Source organism: Lissotriton vulgaris, chromosome 2_1, assembly GCF_964263255.1.
Source record: "Lissotriton vulgaris chromosome 2_1, aLisVul1.2, whole genome shotgun sequence".
Lineage (NCBI taxonomy): Eukaryota > Metazoa > Chordata > Amphibia > Caudata > Salamandridae > Lissotriton > Lissotriton vulgaris.
This window is the reverse complement of record NC_141687.1, coordinates 265,328,023-265,349,828: the sequence shown is the minus strand read 5'-3', so window position 1 is coordinate 265,349,828 and position 21,806 is coordinate 265,328,023. Positions and strand designations below refer to the sequence as shown.

The 21,806-nt window shown below is 49.9% G+C and overlaps 1 protein-coding gene across 4 annotated transcripts in view; it reads left to right on the top strand.

The window, feature by feature from the left end:
- GGNBP2 (gametogenetin binding protein 2) overlaps positions 1–21,806 on the top strand; it is a 352,328-nt gene that overhangs the window by 203,556 nt on the left and 126,966 nt on the right. For 2 of the 4 annotated variants that reach the window (XM_086954908.1, XM_086954905.1), the window contains 3 exons: positions 129–332; positions 1,568–1,742; positions 19,942–20,136. In XM_086954908.1, coding sequence (XP_086811034.1) covers positions 129–332; positions 1,568–1,742; positions 19,942–20,136 — 574 coding nt within the window. Of the gene's footprint in view, positions 1–128; positions 339–1,567; positions 1,743–19,941; positions 20,137–21,806 lie in introns of all 4 variants that reach the window. The other 2 variants (XM_086954907.1, XM_086954904.1) reach the window with 1 other exon arrangement.

The following is a 21,806-nucleotide window of genomic DNA, read 5'->3' as shown; positions in this document are numbered from 1 at the left end:
TGCCTATATGTTTTTGTAGACCTCTCTTGCTGTATCCTAATTCACGAATGTATTGTTCTAAAGGTAGAAAGGGTTACTTAATAATAACTTAATGATCATGTTTCGATTTTTCCTTTTTTTTTATGCAGGTTTTGCACGGATTGCAAAAACAAAGTTCTTAGAGCATATAATATTCTAATTGGTGAGCTAGACTGCAGTAAAGAAAAAGGTTATTGTGCTGCACTGTACGAAGGGCTGCGCTGCTGTCCACACGAACGCCACATTCATGTCTGCTGCGAAACGGACTTCATTGCACATCTTTTGGGTCGGGCTGAACCAGAGTTTGCTGGAGGGTATGAGTACGTGGTTTGCTAGAGTGGGCTATCTAGCGCTTTGCTTACTTATTTTGATGTTTGAATATGTGCAACTGAACGTACCATTACAATGCATTCATTTTTCTGTGGTTACATTCACGTTTATGCTTTAGGTGTTTTTTATCCTTGAATTGGACTTCCCTGACAATGACCGCGTCAAGCAGTGCTTTGCTAATACTGCCTCATTTTGTTCTGTTTTCTAGTGTTTATTGGTTTCTGAGACATTCTTTTTATTTTTGTGTGAGCAAGGCATTAACCTTAAGATCTTGGTACACCTGTGGGCACTTACTTTTCTTTTTGTTAATAAAATTAATTGTGATAACATCTAGCTAGATTCCAAAAAGCTATAATTCTTAGCTTTACTGTTTAAAAAAAAAAAAGAATTATTATTATGTGGGGGTACACTGGGCGCATTAGTGCTTCAGAATGTTCACAACCAGTCTTTCAAAGTAAGATTTCGGCAACTGCTATTATCTGATTGCTTTGATAGATGAGTAATTCAAAACTCCTCATCTAGGCAACATCCTATCTTGTACATGCAGCAATTTAAACATTTACTTCATAAGCCATTTATGGCTTGAAAGCTGTAGCTACAAAATTAATTTATTTTCGAAATAAATTATAGTGCCTGTAACAAAGTGTTGTAGTTAATGGTGGTGACTTCACCAACCTCTCCTAATTTGTCTTACAGGTTTACAATATACTTTTGCAGAACTGCAAGTGTGTTTGTTGCGCCAGCAGTAATACATGTTTCATGTTTAAATAATGTCTTGTGCCAGCTCAGAGTTCAGAAGCTTCGAAGTTGCTGAAGACATTTTTTTAGTTGTCTGTAAAATCATTGAGCTAATTAGACAGTTTCCCAAAAGTATAAAGCTGAAGCTGCTTAGAAGTGTTCAAAACATTTTGTTGATCAACAGTTTTCTTTTTTTTCTATCCACTTTTGTGAAGTGATTGCAGCTTTTTTTTGTTCGTTACCTTTCACCTGATTTGCAAGGTTCATGTGGTGATTACTTAGAGCCGTTAGTCTACGGAATAAAGGTTTTTGTTCCAATGCAAGTATTCAAGTATTTTATTGGTGCCGATGTGTAACTTGCACCTAACTGAAGATGGCAGGTTGCTTCTCCGATCCCAGGTTTTTTTTTGTTTTAGCTTTTTAGAAAAATGTCAACATGTAGATAAAAGTGACCTACTATGTATTTATTCTTCCGGTTTAGGAGAAGAGAAAGGCATGCTAAGACCATTGACATCGCCCAAGAAGAGGTTTTGACTTGTCTAGGGATTCATCTTTATGAAAGGCTTCACCGGATATGGCAGAAACTACGTGCAGAGGAACAAACTTGGCAGATGCTTTTTTATCTTGGGGTCGATGCTTTACGGAAAAGTTTTGAAGTAAGTTTGTCTGGTTACTATAGCTTATTCCATATTTATGTTGAAGTGTGGGAAAGTGATGATATTTTAATGGTGAAATAGTCAGTGACTGACAAATAAACTATGATTTTCATTTTCTGCTTTTGAGAACTGTTTGAATCAAAATGTATTTCTGATGGATTTAAACAGCATTTCTTCCGCGTGCCTGTAGGTGGCACCTTGCAGCTTTGCATTGACTCTATTCTACCCTTGAAGCGTAAATGGAACTGCATATAGGCACCATCTGTGCATGTGCATGTCCATGTCAATTCTTTTCTTCCTGCGCCTTCATATATGAATTTAGAGCACGTTCCCAACTTATCCGTACTCAGCATTTGAATTTTCTCTTCACATTCTGCTTTTTTCCGGGGTGCAAGGGAACTTTTTCATTTCCATACAACTACAAACTTTAACCATTGTCGCAAGCAAATGTATGTGGCAGACCTTAAAGTTGTGCTTCTGATGTTTGGTTCGGGACACGGCTCTGGATCCTGCAAAGAGTGTGCCTTATGAAATTTTAGGCTACCTGGGAACGTGAAGACAAGCTGTACGTAGACGAACACCGAAAGAAACCTTGGATGTCTATCTTAAATTCAAGGGCACAAACCCATTCAGATGACCGGGACTCGCCACGGGTCCACCCTTTTCGAGATGACACCAGAGATATGGCTTAGCAGCAGCACCAAGACACATCCCTTCCACAACCAGCACCCCAGCCCTCTGAGGGGCAGAAGATCAAGCAGAAAAAAGTATGCCATCAGTGGCAGTGACAGGTGAGTAAGACAAATTATCTAGTATGGTTATTACCTGGAACTCACCTCCACTCCCCCAAACATCCCTCCCAGACAAGGTCAAAATGTCCTCGGAACATCTGACTCTTCTAAAACAAGAGGTTCTCTCTCTATTACAAAAACATGCTATAGAACCAGTCCCCTTGCTTCATCTAGGCACAGGGCTTTACTCCCTATATTTTCTAATTCCGAAAAAAAACGGTTCTCTGAGGCCAATATTGGACCTCAGACCGTTAAACCTTTAAATTCAGTCAGATCACTTTCACATGGTCACTCTCCAACAGATGCTACCACTGCTTCAACAAGGTGACTTTCTCTTCACTTTGAATATAAAGGATGCCTACTTTCATATTCCCATTCACCCTGCTCACAGGAAATATCTCAGGTTTGTGGTAGACGGTCAACACTACCCGTTCAAAGTCCTCCTGTTTGGGGTCACCACAGCATCCAGAGTCTTCACAAAGTGCCTCGCAGTAGAGGCAGCTCACTTACGAAGACCACATATTCACGTGTTCCCTTTTCTGGACGACTGGCTCAATAAAGCCAAGTCACACAACAGCTGTGTGCAACACACACACAAAACAATACAGTTTGGGATTCACGGGGAACCTCACCAAGTCCCTCCTCCAACCATCCAGCACACAACAATATCTAGAAGCTACAATAAACACTTCAAAAGCTCTGGCATACCCAAACCCAGTCAGGATATGCAACCTCTAATATCACAATTTCAGCCTCAACACTCTTTACCAGCTCGAGTGTTCATGCAGTTAATCAGGATGATGGCCTCTTGCATTCTCATAGTCCCTTATACAAGACTCTGAATACGTCCCTTACAGGAGTGTTTGGCACGTCAGTGGAACCAGGCTCAAGGTCAGCTAACAGATCTGGTGTTAGTGGACAGCCGCACACATCGCTCTCTGCATTGGTGGAACACAAAAAACCTTTCCAAAGGGCAGTGATTCCTCAACCCGGTTCCACAGATAGTGCTAACAGCAGACTTATCACTCGGCTGGGAAGCTCATCTTCTAAACCATACCATTCAGGGCATATGGACCCCTCAGCAAAAACAACTCCAAATAAATTACCTGGAATTACTGGCATTTTTCTGGCATTAAAATCCTTTCAAATCCATGGAGGAATTTGCTTTAATGCTATCAGCGTCTGTGTTTTTAGTGGACAGTGCCTGCCTCAAACTGGTTTTTAGTGTTGATGTGGAAGAACACTAGTGTTACAATATTACTTTCCCCACACACACCCCAGCTGCCCCTGACCCCTGGAGCCTAGGTTTATGTGGACAAAGGCTTCCCTGACATCTGGCTTTTGGGCCTGTTTGCAGTAAGGCAAACAAAAAATGCTACAAAAAGTAGTTACACTTTACCTGTGACTCTTTAGCCCATTGGTTAAGTTGTGCAGAGTCATTTCTGCACATTAACTCATTGCAGGTATAAATGTGACACCTCAAGGCACCCACTGAAGAACACTTGCTGGACCTACAGAAGATCATAATCCGGCTGGATCTGGTGTCTGTGACTTGAGGAGTCCTGAAAGACTGGATCTGCCCCCCGCTTGTACCCTGAGTGAAGCATTTTTTTTTTTTTTTTTTTTGAAGACCAATGGTCCCAAACTTTATTTAGTTTCACAGATGAGTTAAACAGCAGTCACACAGTGTCATAACAATAAACCACTACTACAAGCGGTACTCGGCTGTCAGTACAGAATGACATGGCAATTAAATACGAGTGAAAATAAACAGTAGCCAGTGGTAATGCATTAGTTCACAAGCAGCGGTGCTAGGAAATGTCTCGTGCCGCAGCGCTTGCGGCTCATGGCACTGCGCTAGGACCAGGGTGCTGTAAGAAATCCGACAGTCATTGCATTGAGTTATGTTCCCTGTTCAGTACAGTAGCGAGCTGGAGCAGGATCATATCCCCCGTCGTCACATGGATCGCTGGGCTTCCGCTGCCTGTACATGAAAACACCCAGTTGCCATTGTATGATACGGAAACAGGGAGGGGGGTGTCGAGCATTAGCGCGTGTACAAAATCAACAGTCTCTGTGTCAACCAAAAGGTATAACTGGGAATTAAAAGAGGAGGGGGAGGGAGAAACATTTCAACAACTGTTGGACTAGTGCATGTGCGTGTGGTAGTGTGTCTTGAATCCTAGCCGTGTGTGGTGCACCCTGTACGGGCTGCGCAGGGGCGGGGGTGATCGAGGATGTGGTGTCGCTGCGGCCGCGGGGTGGAGGCGGGGGGGGGAGGAGGCAGCGGGGGGGGGGAAGGGCAGCGGCGGGGGGCGGCAGGGGACATCGCTCGGTGTGCAAGAGCTCGGTAGTCGGGGCTGGCGGCGGGGGGGAATGAGGGGGGGAGGGGGGGGCGCGGCAGTGGGGGAGGAAGGGGGGGGACGCGGCAGTGGGGGGGGGGGGCAAATTCCGTGACCTATATGGACAGCAAGCGACAGGGCCCCTTCTATTCCGCGTCAGGTTGGCATTCTATACCGGCCCGGGCGCATGCCCTGTGGTACGCGATCAGGGTAGCGTCCCAGTCTTGGGCGATCGGGTATTTCCGTAGGCCAGTGGTCTCCTCTCTGTGTAGTGACACACTCTCCGCACTGGCCCAGTTGCCAAAAGAGCGACGCCAGTCTGCAGGGCGCGGTGGGTTGGCGTTTTTCCACCGTTTCGTAATGAGGCGTTTAGCCGTAATGAGGCCTAAGTCCCAAAAGCGTGCCCGCAGCTTGGTCTGCTTGGTTCTCCTGTAGAGCCCCAGTAGGCATACTTCCCACGTCTTGGGGAGAGTTTCGCCCGAGGCCGCCGTCAGCGTGTCAGTGACCGCTGACCAGTACGAGGCGAGGTGGGCGCAGTTCCAGAGTGCGTGCAGGAAGTCTGAGTCTAGGAGGCCGCATCTGGGACATGCCGACGAAGTGAGTCCGAAATAGCGATTCAGTTTGTCAGGAGACAAATATGCTCGATGAATGATATAATATTGGATGGTTTTAAATCGCGCGTTTCGGGGAACATTTCTAGCGCCCGCTAATATTGCGGTCCATTGTTTGTCCGTCCAGTCGGAGCCTCGGTCGGTCGTCCACTTCCCCCTCAGCCTTTGGGAGGAGAATAGAGTATGGGTGTGTAGTGCCTGTGCCAGCCAGTGCACTATATGAGACCCATTGCCCATCACGTGCAGGTACTGGATGAGAAGATGAGTGGGCGGTTCTTGGCTCATGTCACCCCATGCCTTCGTCAGTTCATGTAGGAGTCCGGCGTGTGCCAGGAATTGACCCACTGGCAGCTCGGTGTCTGCGGTCAGGGTCTCGAAGGGCAGCAGCACTCCGTCGCTATATAGGCCGCTCAGGTCGTCCAGGTCTGCCGCCGTCCAGCTGCGTAGCGCAGTCGAGGAAAGTATGCTAGTGCCCAAGGGAGTTCCCAGTAGTGGCAGGTTCGGAGCGTAGGGCACTGTGCCTTTGGTAAGTCTGAGGGCCCGCGCAAAGCACCGCTTCGCGATCGCCACATGGACTTGTGTGGGGTGTCGCCCCTGCGTTAGGGGGTGGAAGAGTGTGAGCACCTGCACGGGGGACAGAGTGGTATCAGCCGTGGCCGTGTCTATCAGGTTCTTGCCGCTCAGCCAGTAAGCGACCCATTGTAGCTGGGCTGCTAAGTAATATAGCTCCTGGTTGGGGACGGCTAAGCCTCCAGCGTCCGTGGCCGCATATAGAGTCTTTAACGCTACCCGTGGTCTCCCTTTGTTCCAAATAAGGCGCCTGGTGAGAGTTTCCAGCCCTCTGAATATGCGCGCTGGCACATACACTGGCAGGTTAGCATAATAATAGAGGAGCCGGGGGAGCAGTATCATTTTGGTCAGTGCCACTCTGGCCGGCACATTCAGCGGGAGGGAGTTCCAGAACGTGACCTGGGCCGTGAGTGAGGATATAGCCCTCACCAGGTTACCCTCCAGGAGATCCACGGGGTCTCGATATATCAAGATCCCTAGGTACCTGAATACCGTCGGGTGCCATCGGAGCGTCTCCCCCATCATGCGCACCTCACATTGCGGCATCTCGCTACTGAATGCGTAGGTTCCCGATTTGGCCCAGTTAACGCGGAGCCCCGACATATCTCCGAATGTACGGAAGATGTCCGCGATTGCCTCAGGTATGCATGTGAGATCTCTGACATACAGTAGTAGATCATCGGCATATAGAGACACCGAGTGTATGCCGTCCGCTAGTGGGATGCCCCATGTGGTGCCGGAGGTGCGGAGCAGTTCCGCCAATGGCTCCATCGCCAGGGCGAATATCATAGGGGAGAGGGGGCAGCCCTGTCTGGTACCCCGCCCAATGCGGATCCTGTCGGAAAACAACCGCCCAGTCCGGACACGCACTTCGGGCGCCTGATAGAGGAGCCCCACCATCTGGATATAGGCTTCGCCTAGTTCGTATTTCTCAAGGACTCGGAGGAGATACGGCCATTCCACCGAGTCGAACGCTTTTTCCAGATCGAGCACGATGCACCCTGAACGCGGCCAGGTAGGGGTTGCATACCGTTGGATCTTAAAAAACCGGCGTAGGTTGTAGGACGTGCTCCTGGTGGGCACAAAGCCATTTTGATCAGCGTGCACCAGCGTGGGGACCAGCGGTGCAAGTCTCCGGGCGAGCGTCGCGGCTAATATTTTATAATCGGTGTTGAGGAGTGCCAATGGTCTGTATGAGCCAAGTTCGGTCGCCTCCCTACCTGGTTTCAGCAGAGAGACCAGGTTAGCTTCGTTTAGGGACGCTGGGAGCTCAGCATCTTCCAATGCCGCCTTATACATTCTCAGCAGTTCTGGTATTAGCACCAGTGAGTAGGCTTTGTAGAACTCTGCCGGGAGCCCGTCAGGGCCCGGCGCTTTGCTATTGGAAAGGGAGAAAATCACGTCCCGTAGTTCCTCACCGGTAATTGCAGCACCCAGCTCCGCCTGGTGGGCAGCAGTAGCTGTTGGGAGCTGCAGGGTCGTTAGATAGTCCACGATCTCCACCACGGTGGCCTGCAGCCGTGTGTTATACAGGGACTTGTAATGTGACGTGAACGCCTCGTGGATCTGTGTCTGGGTGTAGACCTCGACGCCTTGGGACGTACGGATCGATAGGACCGGCGCAGACTGCGCGTCCTGCCGTATCAGCCACGATAGCAGTCTGCCAGGTTTGTCCCCCGCGTTGTGAGTGCGCGCGGAGTGGGCTGAGTGAAGCATTTATAAAGCGCTCTTATGCCGAGGCGTCTTGGCGCTGTAGGACATAGTTGAAGCAGACAGAGGTTAAGGTAGCCGGAAGAGCCAGGTCTTTTCTAGGACCTTCTAAACCTTGCTAAGTTCCTTTCTGAGTGAAGTGTAATGGGCAGGCCGTTCCATTGCTTAGAAGCTTGGTAGGAAAAGGATCGACCGCCCCAATGTGCCCTTTTTATTCTAGGAATTTGAATGAGATCAAGGGAGCTAGATCTTAGTGCACACGTCGGCACATAACGGGGAAGAAGTGCAGAAAGTTGCTCAGGGGAGTTTCCGTAGAGAGATTTATGGACCAAACACATGGCCTTGAATTGGATTCTACGCCTGATTGGGAGCCAGTGAAGTTCCCGTATGGCTTTAGAGGTGGGATGTCTTTTGGGGAGATCAAGCAAGACTCTAGCCGCTGTGTTCTGGATTGACTGGAGTCTCGTGAGCTGTGTTTCACCAGCTCCAATGTACAGGGTGTTACAGTAGTCCACCCTGGACATGACCAGAGCTCCTACCACAGTTTTCCTGAGGGTAGAAGGTAGGTAAGGCAGAATTTTCCTGAGGATTTTCAATGTGAAAAAGCAAGCTGAGGTGACCTGACTGATGTGAGCTGTACAGGAAAGATCTTTGTCCGTTATGAAACCTAAGTTTCTGACCTCATTAGTCGAAGCCGGGCAGCTGCCAGCCTCCGGGGGCCACCAAGCGCAGATCCGAAGAGCAGTACTCTGGTCTTTTGACCAACTTTGTTCAACTCTATAACTCTTTTTGTGCCTGGTAGGATGCCTGGTTTCAAGAATTGTGACGGGTGTGACCGCACGATGTCGGTCACGGACCATCACCGACTCTGTCTCCGGTGCCTGGGCCCCGACCACGACGTGGACGCCTGCGTCGACTGCTGGGCCCTCACTAACAAGGCTAGACGGGAGCGGTCCCGCAAGCTGCTTGAGCTCCGGGTGTCGGCCCCGCATCAGGAGAGGTCTCGGTCCGGCCGGAGGTCCAGGGAGCGTTCGAGGGAGCGGTCGCGGAGCCGCGCCGAGCGCTCCGGAAGTCGTCACCACTCGTCGGGCTCATCAGGTAAGAAACACAAGAAGTCGGGGCGTCGTCATCATACCCCCGACTCCCCCCTGACGCTCGCGACGCGGCCGGGGGTTCGGGTGACCCCCAGCTCCGCGTGAGTCGCCGGCGCGGCCTGCCCCATACCCTCCGGTCCCTGGGCACGGTGCGACGCCTGAGGAGATTGAGGCGTTCCTCATGGCCATGAGGGCGCTCAGTTCTCAGACAGGGCCTACGGCGCCTTCGGGCCCAGTGCTACCGTCTGGAGGCCCTGGCGGTTCGGGTGTCCCTGGCTCGACGCCATCGGGTGCTCCGGGCCCAGTGCCGCCGACGGCTCCGACCCCGGCGCAGCAAGGGCCTTCGGGGTGGGCGCCGGCTGGCCTGCCGGCTGGTTCGGCGCCGATTCCATCGGGGTTGCCCCCGACGCCGCCCCGCGCGGCGCCGGTTCTCCTGTGCCGGCTCCGGCCGGCGCCGGCTCCGGGCGGCGCCGTCCCCATTCCTTCCCCGAATCCGGACGCGGAGTCGGTCCGGCGTCGATCGACGCCGGGCTCGACGCCGATGGGGCCTGTGAACCCCGAGGAGCCGGTCTACATCGTTGACTCCGAGTATGGAGAAGATGAAGAGTACGGGGAAGGTTGGGAGGGGTCTGAGGACCCTCTGTCACGCGAGTGCCAGTATGACCCGGACTGGACAGGTGATTTGGGGGATGCCAGTGGTCTGGACGATTCTCCTAACCCTGGTTTTGTCTCTCCTCCTTCTGTGGAGTCGGTGGAGGGAGCTGCATACTCAGTGGTGCTGATGAGGGCTGCCAAGGCCTTACACCTTGAGCTCCCCGTCGCGGCCGTGAGGCCTAACATCCTCACTGAGGTCTTCAAACCGCAGTCATGCCCACAGGAGCCTCTGCTGCCGTTTAACGAAGCCTTATCAGACGTTCTGTTGGGCACGTGGTCCAGGCCCGCCTCAGGTTCGCCTGTTGATTGGAACGTGGCCAGGCGCCACCGTCCATGTCCGGACGACCCCAAATTCCTGTCCGCCCATCCCACTCCCGAGAGTCTGGTGATCCAGGCCTCTACCTCCCAGTCCGCATTCCCGTCGGCCCCGCCCGATCGGGAATCCAAGAGGTATGACCAATATGGCAAGAAGGTCTTCTCGTCCCTGAGTCTGGGACTGCGGTCTTGCAACACCGCATGCCTCTTGGGCCGCTACACCCACTCTGTGTGGGACACGGTCGCGGAAGTGCTGCCAGAATGCCCCATGGAGGTGCGGGCGAAGCTCGGCAAGGCTGTGGCTGAGGGCCGAGACGCAGCTAAATATTCAATACGGTGTGGTCTTGATACGACCGACTCGCTGGGCAGAGCTATGTCAACGACGGTGGCGATTCGTCGCCACGCCTGGCTGAGATCCGCCAACTTTTCGGCCGATGTCCAAAATACCCTGATGGACATGCCGTTCGATGGCTGTCGCCTCTTTGGTGACAAGGCGGACCACGCGCTGGAACGCTTCAAGGACTCCAGGGTCACGGCCAAGTCCTTGGGTCTCTCGACCCAGCGCAAGCAAACGGGTTCGTTTCGCTCCTTTCGTGGCCAAGGAAGGGGCGTCTCCACACGTGCTGCCAGCCACGCACCGCAACAATCCTTTCATCGCGGTGGCGGCCGTGGAAACCGCCGTGGCGGCGGTCGGGGTCAACGGCGGGGTCAGACCACACCTCCCCCCGCAGCATCTGCCTCCAAATCCTCCTAGTCCGTGCTTTCGGGCCCATGTGACGCCAGTGGGTGGCAGTGTTCGCCATCACCACGCTCACTGGCGCACAATCACGTCGGACAGGTGGGTGCTGCAACTCGTCCGAAGGGGCTACTCCCTCCCCTTCGAGACCACTCCTCCAGCCATGCCCCTGCAGAACCACCGTGTGTCGGGGGACCACTTGACACTTCTGCAGGAGGAAGTTACGGCCCTCTTGGCCAAGGGGGCCATCGAGCGCGTTCCTGGGCCAGAAGTAGGGCGTGGTTGCTATTCCCACTACTTTCTGGTACCCAAGAAGGACAAGGGGGGCCTACGTCCTATCTTGGATCTAAGGAACGTCAACGGCTTCCTCCGGAAGGAGAAGTTCAAGATGTTGACGTTAGCTCAGGTCTTGGCTGCTCTAGACCCACAAGACTGGATGGTAGCGTTGGACTTGCAGGATGCCTATTTTCACATCCCCGTCCTGCCGGCCCACCGGCGTTACCTGCGGTTCACGGTAGGCCAGGAGCACTTTCAGTTTATCGTGCTCCCCTTCGGCCTTACCAGCGCCCCACGGGTGTTCACAAAAGTGATGGCGGTGGTCGCAACCCATCTGCGCAGGTTGGGGGTTTCAGTCTTCCCCTACCTAGACGACTGGTTGTTGAAGGCGGGCTCGCCCCAGACAGTCGTCCACCACCTTCAGATGACGGCAGACCTCTTGCACGACCTGGGGTTCTCCATCAATGTGCCGAAATCACACCTGTGTCCCTCTCAAAAGCTCCTCTTCATTGGAGCGGTTCTGGACTCGGCGCAGTTTCGGGTTTATCCTCCGGAACGGCGGGTCCGGGATATACTGGCTTTGATTCCCATCTTTCAGCCGCTATCCCGGGTTTCGGTCAGGTTGACGCTGCGGCTGCTGGGACTGATGGCTTCCTGCATCCTTCTGGTGCATGACGCCCGGTGGCGGATGCGGGCTCTGCAGTGGGACCTGAAGTTTCAGTGGGCCCAGCATCAGGGCAACTTGTCCGACCACGTCTTGATCTCGGAGGGCACTGCGAGACAACTGCAGTGGTGGCTTACGGACCGCGATTGGGTCAGAGGTAGATCCCTCTCCCTTCCCCAACCGGAGCACGTTGTCGTGACGGACGCGTCCCTCCAGGGCTCGGGTGGCCACTTGGGAGAGGCAGAGATCAGAGGCATCTGGTCTCCGGCGGAGTCCCGGCTCCATATCAACCTGTTGGAGCTGCGGGCGATTCGTCTGGCACTGAAGGCATTCCTCCCCTTTGTCAACGGGAGTGTAGTGCAGGTGTTCACCGACAACACCACCGCCATGTGGTACTGCAACAAACAGGGCGGAGTGGGGTCGTGGACCCTTTGCCAGGAGGCTCTGCGCCTCTGGCAGTGGCTGGAACGTCAGGGCGTGACCTTGACGGTTCAACACCTGGCAGGCTCTCTGAACGCCAGGGCGGACGAACTCAGCCGTCGGTGCTCGATGGATCACGAATGGCGTCTGAACTCGGACGTGGCGCAAGGCATCTTTCTGCAATGGGGAGAGCCTTGGTTAGATCTATTCGCCACAGAAGAGAACGCGCAATGTCATCAGTTCTGCGCGTTGGAGTTTCCAAGACTGCACTCGCACGGCAAAGCCTTTCGGCGCGAGTGGAGTTGCGGTCTGTTATACGCCTTTCCGCCTATACCACTTCTGCCCAGAGTGCTGAAGAAGATCAGGCGCGACCGGGCCCAAGTTATCCTTGTGGCTCCGGACTGGGCTCGAAGGTACTGGTATCCCGAGCTACTCAGCATGTCAGTCGGTCCCCCGATCCGCCTGCCCCTTCAGGAGGACCTTCTGTCGCAGCAGCAGGGGACGGTCCTCCACCCGAACCTGTCCAGTCTCCACCTCCATGCTTGGAGATTGAGCGGCGGCGGTTGAGGCCATTTGACTTGCCTCCTGAAGTCTGTGATGTAATTCTGGCAGCCAGGCGTCCCTCCACTAAGTCGGTATACGCCTGTCGGTGGAACAGATTTGTGGCATGGTGCACAGCAAAGGCTGTGGATCCCCTTTCTGCCCCTCTTTCAGAGGTTCTTCTGTTTCTTCTTTCTCTTGCCCAGCAGGGCTCTGCTCTGGGCACTATCAAGGGCTACCTTTCTGCCCTTTCAGCCTTTCTGAGGCTTCCTGATCAGCCTTCTTTGTTCAAGTCCCCGATTGTAATGAGATTCTTGAAGGGCATCACACACATGTATCCACCTGTTCCGTTCGTGATGCCTCAGTGGGACTTGAACCTGGTTCTTACCTTTCTGATGTGTGCTCCCTTTGAGCCCCTTCATTCTTGCCCTCTTCGCCTCCTGACTTTGAAGACGGCTTTCCTGGTTGCCATCACCTCTGCCAGGAGAGTGAGTGAGCTCCAGGCTCTTTCTGTCCAACCTCCTTTCCTGTCCATTCATCCTGACAAGGTGGTTCTGAGGACTAGACCTTCTTTCCTGCCCAAAGTAGTTTCTGCTTTTCACATCGGGCAGTCCATCACCCTCCCTTCCTTCTTCCCGCCTCCGCATCCTTCAAAGGATGAAGAGCGGCTCCATCGTCTGGACCCAAAACGTGCGCTTTCATTTTATATGGATCGCACACGCCAGTTCCGGGTGGATGACCAACTGTTTGTTGGCTACGTGGGTGCGAAGAAGGGACGGGCGGTATGTAAACGAACCATCTCTCGGTGGGTCGTTCTGTGCATCAAAGCGTGCTACTCTTTGGCTCGGAAGGAGCCTCCTGTTGGGCTGAGGGCCCATTCCACTCGGGCCACGGCGGCTACTACTGCCCTGGGCCGGGGAGTCCCTTTGCAGGACATTTGCCAGGCGGCTACGTGGGCCTCGCTGCACACCTTTGCGAGGCACTACTGCCTGGACAGTCAAGTCCGGAGGGATGGCTTCTTTGGCCGTTCTGTCCTCCAGGACTTTCTGGTGTAGGAATGTATTGGTTCGCAGACCCACCACCGGGGTTGGTATTGCTGGGGTATCTATTCTAAGGTAAGGAATCTAACACTAACGTGTTTCTTTCAGATGAACAAGTTACTTACCTTCGGTAACGATATATCTGTAAGAAACATTAGTTAGTGTTAGATTCCTTACCGAACCCACCCATCCTCCCCGTTCTGCGAACTGATACCTAGGGTTAAGGACATCCCTTTCAGGGCCCTAGTTTCACATGGCACCAGTGTTGGTTCTCTCATGGCTCTGCGTTTTCTGGCGCGGAAAAGCTGTGTACAAAGAACTGACGTCAGCGCGCGGAGGCGGCGTCTATATACTCCAGCAACGTCATCACGGCGCACGACGCCGACGACGGACGCGGAGCCGCAGGGGACGCCTGCAGACGACGCCTACCGACGCGCAGGGGTACTGCTACGCAAAAGTTTCCGGATCCAGACTGACGCCTGGGGATATTCTAAGGTAAGGAATCTAACACTAACTAATGTTTCTTACAGATATATCGTTACCGAAGGTAAGTAACTTGTTCTTTAAGCAAATACATCTGGTACATGGTAAGTCAAGCTGACACAGGAAGTATTTCTTGGAGAAAGCTCGAAGTAGACAAGCAGATTTACAGTCTTCATTAATGGCAATTACCGGCTAGGTAGGTTGTGACGATTGATGGGCTCAACAAGAAGAGGCTTCGAATTGCTATGAAGAGCTTGGACAGGGCTGCAATGTTAGCAATTTTGAAATTGTACTTACTTTACAGACTGACTTAAATTCATTAGCATTCCGTCCAGCTTTCATGGCACTCCATTTGGTCTTCCGAAGCAGCCCATCCAAATCTCCCTATAGACTTCCCAAATGAAACTATAATCTCGCTAAACCACCCTCACAGTCATAATTTATAGTTCAGAAAGATGATCATGGAAGGAACGCTGCTAAACAGGTGGGATGGTTGGGGTCTTGGCGAATGTGGTGCAAACAAGACTAACCACACAAGTAGATAGGAAGAGGTAAGCTAACACACGTACTCCCTGAGCAGTAGGAAAAACACACAACAAAGTGATGTAGCTGCGTGGGAGATATTTATAGTTACCACTCAATCATTGTAAATCATCAGTATACTCTACTTGAGCTTTTGGTAACTCTAACAAGAAAGAAGGCTAATCTTTTTGGAAGAGGATTCCTCTCCCACATAACAAGTTCATTATTATGTTCATTATTATGTCTACATATACCATGGCGGTCATTGATTATTTACCAGCATTTTCATTATTGTGTGTACATTTGTCATAGTGTTCATAGACCTAGGTTTTACTAGTATTGACATTGATCTGCATGCATTGATTATGGCGTACATTGACATTGCATTCACGGATATTAACATACCTCTCCGACCTTGGTAGGATTGTGCCACCAGTGCGACTCAACCTCAAAGAAGAAAGTGGGGGTTCTGATGGATACATCTGCCAGTGGATTCCTCACCTTGTGAATATCCCCTGAGCAGCAGCCAATCGGAAACTTTTGTAGCTCTCCACGCCGGCGAGGTCATGGACGACATCACAGAGGGTACGTCTCCGCTCGCGACCCCACGGACGTCACTGGATCCATAATAGGGCCTCGTCGGCGTGATGACGTCAGTTCTCTTTTTTCGTCGACGCCAACGGTTCTTTGGGACTCTCCGTAGTAACTTTGTAATTCTTGATGTTTTCATCTGTTCCTCTTGATTCTTTTGATAATGTCTGGGAGAAAATCTGGTTTTAAGCCCTGCAGGGAGTGTGGTAAGCAGATGTCCATCACTGACCCGCACGAAGAAAGTGTATGGTGCTTGTCTTCCGATCACAACGTCGATGGATGTTCGTTCTGCAGGAAGATGAACCCGAAGGCATTGAAAGAAAAGGAGGCCAAGCTCTTTATGGCCAAAATGAAGGACAAGAAAGCAAGTAAAAGAAGGTCGAGGTCTCGTTCCGCGTCCAGATCGGGCTCAAAGTCGGCGTCTGGACACTCTGTCGTAGAGACATAAGAAGAAGAAGCACTCTTCAAGGCATCACTCTGATAAAGAACCGGCGTCACAGAAGAGCTGAAGTCTCTCCTTCACAATCTAATCCGGGTTCGCCAGTGAAGGTAGTTTCACCCGAAGTCTCTCGATCAGACGCCGGCCCCTTCTCCGGATTCGGTCCATTCTCCGGATCTGAGTGAAGTTCAACCTAAACAAGAAGATCAGGAGCAGCCAGAAGAAGTTCCATTATCGGCGCCGACTGGCCCGACTCCAGGAACACCGGCTTCGGGGGAAAGCCAGGAGTTTATCCATTCCCGGCTCCAGGTCAAGACCCATCGCATTACCTTAATGCTATGTATGGTGTTCCTCAGGCTTATGCCCAGACCCCTTTTATGCCCTTTCTTCCGGCTGCGCCGTCTTGGAATTTCACGGCGCCGAGGACTCCGGCGCCGTTCCGAAAATCACCGGCGCCCTCTGTTCGGCGCAAGTGGCGCCGTCGGAGCCGTGTTCGACGCCAGTCCGGAATCCGACGGAGTCGGTTATGGATCCTGTCGACTCCTGTGCCAAGGATCCGCTCCAGGAGGGAGGCCCAAAGGGTCATAGAAGAGGAGCGCTATCGGAAGGAGATGGAAGAAGGGGAACTGCCTGATTCAGAGGACTAATTTACTGAATTAAGGGATGCCAGTGGCCTTGATGTTTCCCCTGAATGGGAGTTTTCTCCTGGTTCGGATGCTCCGTCTAAGGATGTAGCCCCCTATCACATGGTTGTAAGAAAGGCGGCTGAATTATTGGACATTACACTCCCTACCACTGAGTTTAAGTCTAATATATTGACTGAGGTATTACATTCACCATCCTCAGTTGTTGAGCCTCTTTTTGCCTTTCACTGAGGCAATTCTTTAACCTGTGTTAGAGATTTGGAGGAAGCATTTGTCTGCGCCTGCAGTCTCCAGGTCTATAGCACTGAGATATAGGGTGGCACCTGGTAACCCTGAATTTTTATCTGCTCACCCTTTGCCTGAGAGCCTAGTGGTTCAGGCAGCATGCTCAACGAGGTCTTCGGGGGCTTTCCCTCCAGTTCCAGCTGACAGGGAATCAAAACGGATTGACCAGTCTGCCAAAAAGGTGTTTTCATCTGCGAGCATGGCGCTGATATCAACGAATGCAACCTGCTTGACGGGAAGGTATATCCATTCCTTGATGGATTCCTCTAAACAGTTGCTGCCTAAACAGGCTGATGAAGACAAGAAGAACGTTCAAGAGGTTTTCGACGATACCCAGGCTGCTGCACGTCAAGTCATTCAGAGTGGTCTAGATACGGCTGACTCGGTGGCAAGGATAATGGGTTCTGCAGTAGCTACGAGAAGGGGTGCTTGGTTGAAGTCTACAGACTTCATCAGATGTGCAGGCTACTCTGTTGGACTTACCATTCGATGGTTCAGGACTGTTTGGTAAGAAAACTGATGCAGCTCTTGAAAGATTCAAAGATAGCAAGGCCACTGCAAAATCACTTGGCCTGCAGACTCAATCTAGAGGATGCTTTTGTAGGTACAGAGGATTTGGAAAATCATCATTTCATTCATATGGACAGCCTCGTCCCCAGCAGCAACAACAACAAAATACGCTGTACAAGTCGTATAGGGGAGAAAATAGAGGCCGTCTACGTGGTCGTCAACCCTCCTCCTCCTCTTCCTCTACCTCCCCTCCTATCACCGCAGCAAAGCAGCCCTAGATTCCCTGTTCCGATTCATGTTGGTCCTGTGGGGGGTCGGCTTACTCATTTTCTGCAGGATTGGTAATCGGTCACTACAGAACAATGGGTTCTTAATCTTGTAGAAAATGGGTATGCTCTTCCCTTTCGAGAATTCCCTCCAAATGACCCTCCTTGTCAAGGGGCTTGCTCGGAAGTACCTCTCCATCTCCTACAGGAGGAAGTTCTGACCTTGTTGAAAAAAGGTGCGATAGAGGTGGTTCCAGAGCAGGAAAGGGGTCGGGGCTGCTACTCCCGGTACTTCCTGATTCCCAAGAAGGATGGCAGGTTACGTCCAATCCTGGATCTCAGGATCTTGAATCTTTATCTGAAACAAGAGAAGTTCAAGATGCTCACCCTTGCGCAGGTCCTTCAGGCGCTGTTGGAAGAAGATTGGATGGTGTCAATCGACTTGCAGGATGCGTATTTTTTCATATTCCCATCCTGAAGTTGCACAGGATGTATCTCCTTTTTTACGGTGGGTTCGCAACATTATCAGTTTGCGGTTCTCCCGTTTGGACTTACTACTGCACCTCGAGTCTTCACCGAGGTGATGGCAGTGGTGGCAGCCCATCTCAGAAGGTAGGGGATTCAGGTTTTCCCCTATCTGGACGACTGGCTGATCAAAGCGGAGTCGCCAGGGAAGGTGTCATCTGCAGGAGACAACCCAGTTGTTGTACAAGTTGGGGTTTTCGATAAATGTGCCCAAATCTCACCTGCTGCCCTCACAGCGCAATCTGTTTATAGGATCAGTACTGGACACTACTGTTAGTCGAGCATTCCCTCCACCCCAAAGAACCTCTTGCCGCTACAGCACCACTTTGTTGAGTGTGAACACGGACATCTGTCAGAAGTTGCTTAAAAGCTCAGCTCATCTATAGCTCGTGAGTCCTGGAGGACGTCGAACTGAGCCAGAGATGGACATCGGGCTTGAGCATTTATTAACTCGCCTACCTCTACTTATGACTTGCATAGAAACTTGTGGTTCCTGAGATCTGTGTTCAGAGTAGTTAACACCCTATTATTAATTTTGGAATTTGCTCTGTCTCTTATCAGCTTAACTTGTCAGGAGGTGCTGGTTATCTTGCAAGGCAGCGATGTGTAGTCTCACCTTCTGTTTTTTTCCCAGCCGTATATCTTCTAACATATTTCAGACCCTGCCAACACCTCGGATTTCCGACTTTTCTTTGTCCAAGTCACTGAATAGGGCCAGTATTGAACTGGTGAGGAACTGGTTTGTTCCCATCCAAGATTGTAATCCCCTTTCCCCAACTCCATTCTAAAATGTTTATTAAGTATGATTTATAATTGGCATATTTCTTTACCTCCGCTATGTTTCTGTCAATGTCTGCTCTGAGATTTGCTTAGCCATCTACTAATGACCTATCAAAATCTTCAGGTCTGCCAGATAGGACTTAAAGACAGGGCTTTCTATCATCTATTTGCTTGTCATGCTCTTTGCATTTGAAATGCCTCAACCCACGGGATATTAAGTTTGCGGCTGAAGTGGTGGAGGGTGATACAGAACATACCTGAAATGTAAGTCTAATCTCGGACCAAGAGGCACTTTGGTTGTTAAGCCCTGCACTGGGATGTCATTTGTTATCTGTGCCCACTACAAGCAGTATTACAATCAAATATACAATAATGATTGAGCAGTGGAACTGGTAACCTATTAATTGCCCACAGTCTGCTGGATCCAACCTTCCAATATGAGGAGTTGCTTTTAGTCTTTTATAGCAAATACTGCTTTTTTGACCAGGAAAAATAAAGCCCTGGGATCAAATTCCAGTATCCGCATATGACTAAAATCTGCATGATTGCAGACAAATTGGTATATGTCCCTGTACCCCATATTATGAATGTGTGATTTGAAAAAATGTTTAATGTAAAACTAAACTGTGCAAATTTTCATATCCTCGTTGGGATTTTCTTTAGAATTTTGACTTTTTTTTCCAAAGCTCCCAAGTTGTCCAGTCTTGCTCAGACTGTCTGCCCTATCTTTTCTTCCCCTTTAGATCTGGAGTACATTTACTATTGTGTTTAGACTTCTCTATCCCTACCTTTCTTAATGAGAGCGACTAAATCTACCCGACTTGTCATGATCTTGTTATACACTGCACTGTAAGTTTCCCTTAACTTCAGTGTGATGTTAGGTGTGGGCTTTGTTTACGGTAACCAGGCCAATATTAACATAACTGTTTTATCATTGGTCCAGTCTAAACTCTTGGGTTTAGCAGCTTCAGCCATTATCAAAAATTATGTTGACTATGCTAGTTTGAGTTAACAATAACTGGATCATTACTGACACAAACTGGACTTAATTTGGTGATTTTAGTGGTAGAGGAAGGCTCATAGAGATTATGGGTTCCTGTGGGGTAGGTCATGGAATATCTCTTTGTTAGTTTATCACATATCATTATGCTCTCTATATAGAACTAAACATCAATGACTGTACAGTGTGTAAAGTCCATTTTAACTGCATACATTGACTAGTAATAAATTTGCATTCAAACAGTAGTAATCTGCTTTGATTCATTCTGAATATGCAATTTATTATTACACGTAATTAACCAGGTCTTTAGAGGCTTAATCATATCTTTCGATTGCTTCTGTTTGTCGTTCTCAAGACATTTGCTCATTTTTTTCCCATTTGTCACAACTAGATGGCTGTTGAAAAAGTGCAAGGCATCAGTAGGTTAGAGCAACTGTGTGAGGAGTTTTTAGAAGAAGAAAGAGTGCAAGAACTGAAACAGGAGAAAAAGCGCCAAAAGAGAAAGAACCGAAGGAAAAATAAGTGTGTGTGCGAGATTCCAGGTCCATTGCAGGCAGAAGAGGAAAATCTCCTCAGTCCTGAGAAGGTAAGATAGTTTCTGTCCACAGTTTCTCGCTTATTTTGAAGTCTTTATTCTATTTAGCTGCATTGTCACCTTGCTGTTGCTTTTGAGCTCAAGGAATACATTAAGTTTAAAAGCTTGACTAATTTAAAGATTCTAACTAGATACAAATAAGGATCCACCATCCAGTACTTGCAATTACGAATTACTCCATGGCAGATTCGTAAGGAAATACAACCAGAGCAGTTCCATTTTGTATGGTTGACTGGGTACTTTCATCCATCGATAAATATTGTGAAGGCATTTGAAAATTTTTGAGTACTTGGGATATTCTCCGATTAGATTCTAATCTCAGTTTCCAGTGTATATATTTTAGATTTTACACCTTAGTCATTGAAAGAACGATAAGTTGTTTTAGAAGAGAGATTTCCTTTGCACATGCAGTTCTGTTGACTGCTACTTGTGTGCAAAGGATCCTTAACCTATTGTCATGATGAAAAAATCATTTGGTGTGAGACATAAGTCTCTATTGTATTGTCTTTAATCTTTCCTTTATCATATGTGCACATTTGCTGTGCATTCATAGACAGAGGTCAAATGTCAAGCTCTCTCATCCAAGGGAGCATGGTGTTTACTTTTCTTACTCCAATTTCCAAGTGAGAGAATTTGCGTGACAGCCCTGCTGAGCATCCATGTAACAGGAGAGGGTCTAGGATGTTTTTTTTTCCAAGTACACAACAAAAAAAAATGTTTCATGATATATCAGGAGGAGTACAAATGAAGCACACTTTTTTGTATTTCTGAAGTGTAGTGGAAACAAATATTTGAACACGATCAAAACACATCGTTCATTAGGTGGTGACATTTGGACACATCGTTTGTGTGCAGTATTTCCATGCAAATGTAATTCTCATTTCAATTCAAAATGAAATGTCCAATGGGCAGTGCACTACCACACCATGCATACTCCACATTACACCCCTCCACTCACCCCACACCACTCTTGTGAAAGACAATCCACCCCCTCCACTTCAATCTATCCCTCTCCACTGTACCCCAATCTACGTCACCCCACTTCACTACAATTTACCTCATCTACCCCACTCCAATCTACTCCACTTTAATCCACCCCATCTCATTTACACTCCTTCTAATTTACCCAGTCCACTCCACTACTATACAATCTACCCCATTGTACCCCGATTTAACCCACTCTACTCCAACCCAGTCAACCATGCCCCACACCAGTCTACATCACTCCACTCCTATACCCATTCTGCCCCATCTAAACCAGTCTACCCCACTTCACTCCTATCCACTTCAGTCTGTCCCACTCCAATCTACCCAATCCACCTCACTCCAATGTAGCCCAATCTAACCCACTCCACTCTAACCCACTCCACTCTAACCCACTCCACTCTAATCCCTCCAATCTACCCCAGTCCACTTTACTCCACTCCATTTTAATTTATCCCACTGATTCCAAGCTGTTCAACTCCTTTCCACTCTATTCTACCCCCTTTTCTCCAAACTACCCCCCTTTCTCCAAACTACCCCCCTTTCTCCAAACTACCCCCCTTTCTCCAAACTACCCCCTTTCTCCAAACTACCCCCTTTCTCCAAACTACCCCCCTTTCTCCAAACTACCCCCCTTTCTCCAAACTACCCCCCTTTCTCCAAACTACCCCCCTTTC